The sequence below is a fragment of the Anoplophora glabripennis genome, unplaced genomic scaffold (genome assembly GCF_000390285.2).
Source record: "Anoplophora glabripennis isolate ALB-LARVAE unplaced genomic scaffold, Agla_2.0 scaffold956, whole genome shotgun sequence".
NCBI lineage: Eukaryota > Metazoa > Arthropoda > Insecta > Coleoptera > Cerambycidae > Anoplophora > Anoplophora glabripennis.
Genome location: NW_019417043.1, coordinates 31,850 through 40,763, shown reverse-complemented (window position 1 = coordinate 40,763; position 8,914 = coordinate 31,850). Strand labels below are relative to the sequence as shown.

Below are 8,914 nucleotides of genomic sequence, written 5' to 3'. Positions count from 1 at the left end.
CATGATACAATAAACTTATAAGATATGATACTAAGAGGTCTCATTTTCGTTCGACTCTGCGCATGACGTCATGTGGCTAGTAAACGCCCACATTGTTCCATTATTCACACACGTATGAGCATGGAAAATACGGCTAATTAAAATTTGTAAACATGTTTTTGCCTTAAATCACAAATATTTAAATAATACATAATTACAGCATTTATTTAACAAGTGTAAATAAAAAAACGAAGCTTTAAAACTATACACACAATTTGTCCCTAAAAACACGAACTACCGTAACTAGCATTTTAATAATTTTACAAGAGAGCGGCGTAAAAACGAAAGAGACGTTCGTTTTTAAAACTATATTATTTCATTTAGTATTAAATTAAACATATACATTTTTTTAGTTTTAATGTATTTTGACATATTATGTAATATTTGCATAGATTATTACTTATGTTCAAAGTCAGATACGCCACTTCGTGTTTCCAAAATTATTCCTTTGTGATAGAGATAAGAAGCAAATTAAAATAAAAGAACATTTTTTTAAGTGATTTTTATTTATAAAAAGGCATTCGATTTCTTACATAAAGTATAAAACAAAAATTTTAACACTGTAGTCTTTAATTTTAGTAATGAGGTAAAAATATAAATACAAAACTAAATAAAATCAGTATTACTTATTTTAAACATTATTATTTGTTGTCATGGGGTAGGCTTTCGTAAAAATTAACAATACAGTACCCAAGCGCACCAGTTTGTGTGATAGGCGGTGATGGTACTTCAATTTAACAATTTTCTTTAATTTCCTTTTTCTGCTCAATTAAGCATCAGTTAACTCCTTATTTAAGTGTCGCAACCTAAAAAACATGTTTAGTTTGATCATCACTATTGCAACTGCACACTGCACACCGCATTATAATTCGCTCACACAACGAACTAAATTAGAAATACAGGCAGGAACAATAAAAAAACTTGGAAAACACTATAAGAATATGGCCACGATCCGTTTGTTTACTTTTTGACTTACCACATGACGTCAGCAAGGAAGCCAAGATGGCGCCGTGCATGCGCAATGTCATATCTCTGTATGGTTGTATCATGGTTAAATAACAAATTTGATTGATAATTGTATTTGTAACTACCCAGGAAACACCATTTATAATTTTTGTAAAGATGTACCTCCAGTTCAACATCTCTGTCCAAATTTTCCTTTGGGCTATTTAATAAAGTAACTTGTAATTCTGCGAATTTACTACTACATAAAATCTATTAATCAAAATTTTAGTAAAACTCTAACATAAAAAATGTAAAATTAAATATGTGTAATTTGTTATTAGGTATTTTATTTCAACAAAAAAAATAATAAACACTTAGCAATTTTATTTTAATACATTAGTTATCTAATTTATCATCCTGTTTAGACAGACACTTTATTAATTAAGTGAGAATTGTGATAAATGTAGGTGTAAGCAATTTATATCCATGTTCATTCAATATTTCGAACTGACAACACTTTCTTCAGATATCAGATCAGATATTGCCTAATTTGGCAACGTTTAGCATCCAGTTTAAATGGACAAGGTCAACGGCGGCATGTGTACCTTATCAAAGGAGTGTCGCATATGGGTTAGATATGTGCTTTAAGTAAGTAATATCAGGTGTCTCAAAATTCACGCAAGATTTGAATTTGTGCCAACGAAAAAAAAAGATCAGCTGACAATTCAAAAATGGAAAGCTACACGAAACCCTCCTTTTTTATTTGTTGAGCACCATTTTAAAAATAATGATGGTTTGCCAGCTATACTTCGCAATTTTCGTACAGAAAATGGTCGGAATCGTGATTTAAATTCATCAACTGTGAAGAGATGAATTGAGACATTCCGGGAGACTAGTACAATTAGTGCATCTTCATATCGAGTTTGTTGGATGGATTATAGAACAAGTGGATGCGGATTTTTATCTTCAGCGATAAGGCTCATTTTCATGTTGATGGCTTCGTTAATCGACAAAATTGCCGCATTTAGAGTTCAGAAAATTCACGAATGATTGTTGAGAAACAAATGTATCTACACTATGTCATTGTTTGGTGGGGATTTTGAGCTGGAAGCATCATCGGACCAATCGTTTTCGAGAATGCGGTTGGTACCAATAAATCTTGTTCCCTATTGCTTTCCCAAATTGCAAGATATGGATGTAGACGACATGTGGTTTCATTACGACGGTATTACATGCTATACAGACCGATAATCAATTCAATTACTGTATAGGGTATAGTTTAAAAGTTGAAACTATAAAGGGCGAACCGCAGCTCTTGTAGCGGAGGCATTGGGAAGTGGGTTAGTTCTAATTTTTTGATCTCACATATATTCACCAGTTTGAGGAAAACATGTTAGGTGGTTATAATGATTTTAAAATGGGCGCCAACCTACTAACAAATTAAACTTCTTAAACCCTATAATGGTTTCCTCACCCCGTAGGTAGGGATTGGAGAGAAAGAAAATGCAAAAAATAAAATCAGATATAATTCTCACACTGTTGTCTTGTGGAGTACTTTGATGTTCAGATAAATCTTTATAACCTTTGTAATCTTTGTAATTGAATATTTACAAATTTGTAATCTTTTAATCTTTCAACAAAATTTGTAATCTTTACTCTCTTTATTATGAATTTCACTATTCACAGGTGATAGAATTTAGGCAAACCTTTGGTTTAGATTTATATCACACATAAGCTCGTTGCTTTACCAGCTACGAGGGGTTTTATTAAATTAAATCTTACAAAAAACTCAACCTATGATTGGTCGTTTGAACAAAATAAATTTTAGACTGGGCAACTTCTATTTAATCACCACTGAACATGTTCTATCATTGACCATAACCTAGGTCCAAACTACATATTATTATCTAGTCCACTAATCATGTTTCTCTGGATCGATCGAGTTCTTAGGTCGATGTGTCAGAAACAAATAAATAACCTTCAATACTTGAGAGCCAAGTACCTAATCAAATGTGCATTAGACTCGTTCACATATAAACAATAATAAAAAGTAATAATAACAATAAAATGCAGTACAGTTATAACTTACTATATAAGCACAGATAATAGTGCAATTCGAATAGATTTTACAAGAATACAACAATACACAGGTGGAAACAAAACTAATAATTATGTTTAATAACAAAGTTGAATTTTATCTCAAGATCTCAAGAAGCTGTTAAATATTGTACACGAGCAGTGTTATAGCTAAAAATGGCGACATTTTCACTGTATAGATAGTGAATGTTATAACTGCATGTGCCATTTCTTAGTCGTGTAATTTCCCATTTTGGTAATCAGAATTGGCCGCCCAGATCGTGCTATTAAAAGACGTGGAACTTTTTTCTTTGGGTTTTTTTTTGAAGTGTAAGGTTTATGTCAACAAGCCCACGACCACCCCTTAAAGGAGGAAACCTTAAACTGTATCAACATAATACAGCCACATTTACGCAAAACGGTCATGGAAATTTCCTGCGTATGTGTCAGCAAAGCAGTGGAGGCCATTTACCCGATATACCATACCATACATAACCCTATACCATATAGTTTATGAATTAATACAAAAATTTACAATTTTTAATTAAAAACCTGTGTTGTCTAATAAAATTATTTCTTGCGTGAATTTTGGAGCACTCTTTAGAAGTATAGGACAAATAATAAGTATCAAAAGATACTAGGTACACTCGACGCAAGATAAAGGTTTCCAATCCGAATCGTATTTTGTTTGAAATATGACGGCTTAACCGCTTGTCTATATGGGGCGTTCCCATTAAACTCGTGTGGCAATATTTTACTGTCACATCTGACATTTTACGAGTTTTGTACAAAAATGCTTTCCTGGTAGATTGGCATTTTTAAAATGGGACTAATCGTCAAACTCTTATAGCAGACCCCGTACGCATTTTTTATTATCTTGTTTTTATTTAAAAAGTTGCATTTACATTACAATAGAAAAATCGATTCATCCTAGTTAATAAATCTTGCGAACTGTCTACTACCTACTTACGAATAGTTAGATTTAAGAAAATTATTATTTTTTTAATTTTGAAAACCCTGCAGCTCGGAAACGGCGGCCTACGTGTGTGTAAAAAAATTTACTTAATTTTAGCCACAGAATGAGCCTCTGGTTTTTCTGTACGCCATTATTGAACACTGTATAGTTGCCCGCAATGAAATCAGTTTTAGTTTCTTATAAACGTTATAAAGCGTACAATTCTACATAAGAATAGCCTCGACTTTTTCTTGTACTATTAAAATTAACAGAGTTAGAGAGGCTGGAAGTTAAGGAAAGTTTTCAGAAATTTAAAAAAATCGTAACCAGCAGAAAAATGAATGAATTTTGTAATTTTTTTTTTCAATCTATTCTAAAAAATGTAACTTTTCTTTTCAGAGAAATAGATATAATTTTTAATAAGAAATATAACAATTTCAAATTTTTAATCTTTAATTTTAATGATGTAACAAAACTACAACAATTTTTTTTCTATACTATTCGATCGATTATTTAAAATAATGAAAAGTTGCCTTCGAATTTTTTTTTACGTTGGTTTCTTAGACAGATACATATTTATTTACCTTTTTATATTTTGAATTTTATTTAGCTCCTAGGACACTGCCAGGACAAAGATAAAAAATCACGTTCGCTTTGTCACACTCATGGTACCGAAGTTGTGGACAACTCGTATGCTTATGACAAAGATAGCTTATTTCGTTCGCTATTGTCAATGCGCGTGCGTCAGTAAACGTGTGTTTCTTTAAATTATTGTATGCTCAATATCCATTGTTAATCTCAAAAAGGTAAATAACGAGCGTTCAAATAAAAACGTGGTCGAAGTTGACTCTGACACATTGGACGTAGGGAGTAGCTTATAGCGACCAACTTAACCTCATTTCTCAACGAGCTGTATAGCAGCTGTCAGTTTCAATAACGTTAATGACTATAAGCGTTTAAAATGGTGTTTTCTCAAGAACAAAAAGTGTTTATCATAGAGTCCTACTTTAGAAATGGACGCAAGATTGATGGAATATGGAAGTATTCTATTGAGGAATGTTTCATAGAATTTCAAAATCAATTTCCCGGCGTTGTTGAGTACAAAATTTTTCAAAGTGCAGTTCAGCGTTGTGTTAATGTTTTTCGTGAAACGGGCAGTGTAACAAGAAAAGAAGGAAGCGGCCGACCTAAAAAGCGGACTGAAGAATTAAAAGAAAATGTCCAACAAATAATGGAAAATGCGCCAAGAACTTCTGTACGTGTTTTATCACAAATGGTGGGAGTATCAGTCGGTACCTGCCACACAGTGTTAAAAAAAGATTTGCGTTTGTTCTCCTATCGTTTAACTTGTCAGCAAGAACTTCATGAAGTTGATTTTCCGCGACGGGCTGTATTTTGTGAATGGTTTTTAAACAACTACGGTGAACTTCATAATATCACCTTTTTTTCTGATGAAGCCTGGTTTCATTTAAGTGGTTACGTAAACTCACAGAATATGAGAATGTGGTCTTCTGAAAAACCAGATAACTTTTTTGTCGAGGGCCCTCTACACGCTCAAAAAATTGGAGTTTGGTGTGCTCTCAATCGAAGGAGGATTTATGGACCTATTTTTTTTAATGGTACTCTTACTGCGCAAAGGTATAGAGAAGAAATTATCGCTCCTTTTGTTAACCAGCTGGAAGAAAACGAAATTACAAACTTTTACTTTCAACAAGATGGCGCAAGGGCACATACGGCAGGCGAGACGATGAATATGTTGAGGGAAGTTTTCCAAAATCGACTAATAAGTCTCAATGCTGAACATGAATTTCCACCGAGGTCATGTGATATTACGCCGTGTGATTTCTTTTTGTGGCCTTACCTTAAAAACACTATTTTTGAACTGCCTATTCCTGATTTAAACCATCTGCAGGCTCGACTTATAGACAAGATTCGTGAAATTAACAATACCCCGAGCATCTTAGAAAATGTCTTTAATTCTTTGAGGAACAGGTGTGAAAAGTGCTTGGAACAAGGAGGGGGACACTTTCAGCAGCTGCTTTAATTTATTGTTATAACAAGGAGGGGGACACTTTCCGCAGCTCCTTTAATTGTTTGTTATTGTTATCACGATTATTCTTTAAAATAAAGTTATATAGTCATTAACGTTATTGAAACTGACAGCTGCTATACAGCTCGTTGAGAAATGAGGTTAAGTTGGTCGCTATAAGCTACTCCCTAGGTCCAATGTGTCAGAGCCAACTTCGACCACGTTTTTATTTGATCGCTCGTTATTAATAATTACTAATATTTTTTCTTTTAGTCTAAAACGGATTTAAACGGATGCAAACTAACCGTCATGTTAACCCCCAAAAATAATATTTCCGTGATAACTCGGGTTCTAATCAATATTTTGGAATGAAACAAAGTGGAAATTACTTCTTATAAAAAAAAAAACATTTATGGGCTTATGTAATGCGTCAGTTAAATGAACAATATGACGATATTCCACCAAATAGAGATACGCTCTGGGAACGTATACAAAATATTTGGAACGCTATAGACGTGAATTATAGTATACGACGCCTTGCTACATCTATGCCAAACAGATTACAAGCCGTTATTGATTCGGATGATGGTTGGACATATTATTAGACTGTTTTGTTTTTTCATTGTTTATAAAATGATGTCAAAATAAGTAAATAAGTTCATATGTTCATTATGGGCCCGGAAATGCTTCATTTCTGATAGATGTAAAATTTAAAAAAATCCCGATTTTCTAAATATTTCGAAAACGATTTAAGATATTACAATGAGCTTTGATGTATAGTACAGTGGCAGCGTAATATCTTAAATCGTTTTCGAGATATTTAGAAAACACCGGATTTTATATTTCCTTCGACATCTATCTAAGAAAAGAAACATTTCCGGACCCATAATGTCATGAACTTATTTACTTATTTTCACTTCCAGAACACATCCTTAAAATATTTCCCTTTCCTCACGAAACTGTATAAGTTATAATAAAACTGTAGTTTACAATATTTTTTTTTGTTGCCTTCATGACCTACCTACTTCCTTCAGAATATGACACAAATTCTTATTTCAAAATACACAATTTTCTCAGGGACAGGAAAAATAATGTGGCAAGACAAAATAATTTCAAAACCTGTATACTCTTCTCTTTTTATAATACATATACTTCAGGCCTGCAATTTTTTGTTGTGTGTCGTTACACACGTGCCTACACAAAATAAAATATGACACGCCCCTAATTATTGATGCCTCCCAAAATTCCCATTAATAGTCCACCGGCTCGCCCCTTTAATAGTAGGATGCCTTTTAGGTTGGAAACCTTTATCTTGCGTCGAGTGTACATATTTTCAAAAACAGTCTCACCTCTGTTATTCCCCAACCACTTGCTACCAAACTAGTCCCATCTGGAATGGTAAAAAGCTCATTCGGAAGGCTTATGGCCTGAATTGTGTTCGAAAACGTCAAATTTTCTTGAAGCTGAAGAAAATAACTAAAATTATTATCAATAAAATTGTTTGATCCAATACATATACAAATTGTGAATGTTTATGTATTTACCTTTAGTAAGGCGATGTCGTAATCGTAAGTAACGCTGTCATAGTCATCGTGCATTATGGCTTCTTCGACTTGATATTTTTGTTCAGCCTGTCTTAAATCTGTTACTCCCGGTACAACGTAATACACGGTAACTATCAGTCTGAAAGAAGAATTTTTGACGTAAAAACTAAAATTCTTCAGTTCTACACCACGACGTATATTTTTTACTGATTCGGAAATGTTATTAAAGTAATTGTTAATTATTTGAAACTATTCGGTGGCAACTCACTCGGTAACGCAATGAGCGGCTGTTAATATGAGGCCAGAACTAATAATTGAACCTCCGCAAATATGATTTCCAAATACCTGCAGGGATACCTGCCATGGATGTTTCTCTATAGTCGTAGTAACGCCTCCTACAATCCTTCCTCCAGGAATGCCTTCTCGTACATTAAAACCACCTAAAAATGAGAAAATAATATCATGTTTTGCATGTAGCTTTTCTACAAAATAAATGATACCAAATACCAAAACATTTTAATTTTGTATTTTTCAAAATATTATTAATAATAAGTACATAATTCTATAGAAAAAGTTATTTTAATAACATATTTTATTATTAGTTCTCGCATTTTATCCGATTTATTAAGTTAATTCAAACAAATTCAAAATATATTTTTTAAATACAGGGTGTCTCGAAATTCATGCAACAAAATTTGCTCGTAGATTCTTAAGACAAATTTAGGGGACCCGTCTTTTTTCTTTTTGCCAACTGGCCCCCTCTTTCGGAGTTACAGCCCCTTGACATCTGCCCCTAAGAAGTCCTTTTTATATCTCAGAACCATGTTGTACGAGAATCACTAAATTTGGTACACAGGGGTTTTATGACATGTGGAATCTCACAGTACTACGCTTTTTGTCGAGAAACCCCCTTAAGACACTTTTTATGGGCCCCCTTGTTGTTGGAACCAGACAAATTTAGTCGCAAATTTGATTTTTTTTTTAATTATTAGTTAGCTAGAAAGCCATTGAATTTAGAAACTTTTTTGTCTCTTGATATTTTTTTTTGTAAAACGCAATGTTTTTGTGGAAAATGGCGAATCACGATATGCATTCGATCACATTTTGACATTTTTCACGAAAACATTGCGTTTTACGAAAAAAGTATAAAGAGACAAAAAGTTTCTAAATTTAATGGCTTTCTAGTGGACTGATAATTTTTAAGAAATTTAAATATGAGACCAAATTTTTTTGGCTCCAAAGACAAGGGGGCCCACGAAAAATTGTCTTAAGGGGGCTCCCCGCCAAAAAACGTAGCACCATCAGATTCCACATGTCATAAAATCC

At 33.1% G+C, this 8,914-nt stretch overlaps 1 protein-coding gene across 1 annotated transcript in view; it reads right to left on the bottom strand.

Moving 5' to 3' along the window:
- LOC108912354 (trypsin-3) overlaps nt 1–8,914 on the bottom strand; it is a 21,386-nt gene that overhangs the window by 7,456 nt on the left and 5,016 nt on the right. Inside the window, exons 2-4 of the mRNA XM_023455864.1 lie at nt 7,857–8,028; nt 7,589–7,727; nt 7,394–7,507 (exon numbers count right to left, since the gene is read on the bottom strand). Of these exons, the coding sequence (XP_023311632.1) occupies nt 7,394–7,507; nt 7,589–7,727; nt 7,857–8,028 (425 nt within the window). The remainder of the gene's footprint in view (nt 1–7,393; nt 7,508–7,588; nt 7,728–7,856; nt 8,029–8,914) is intronic.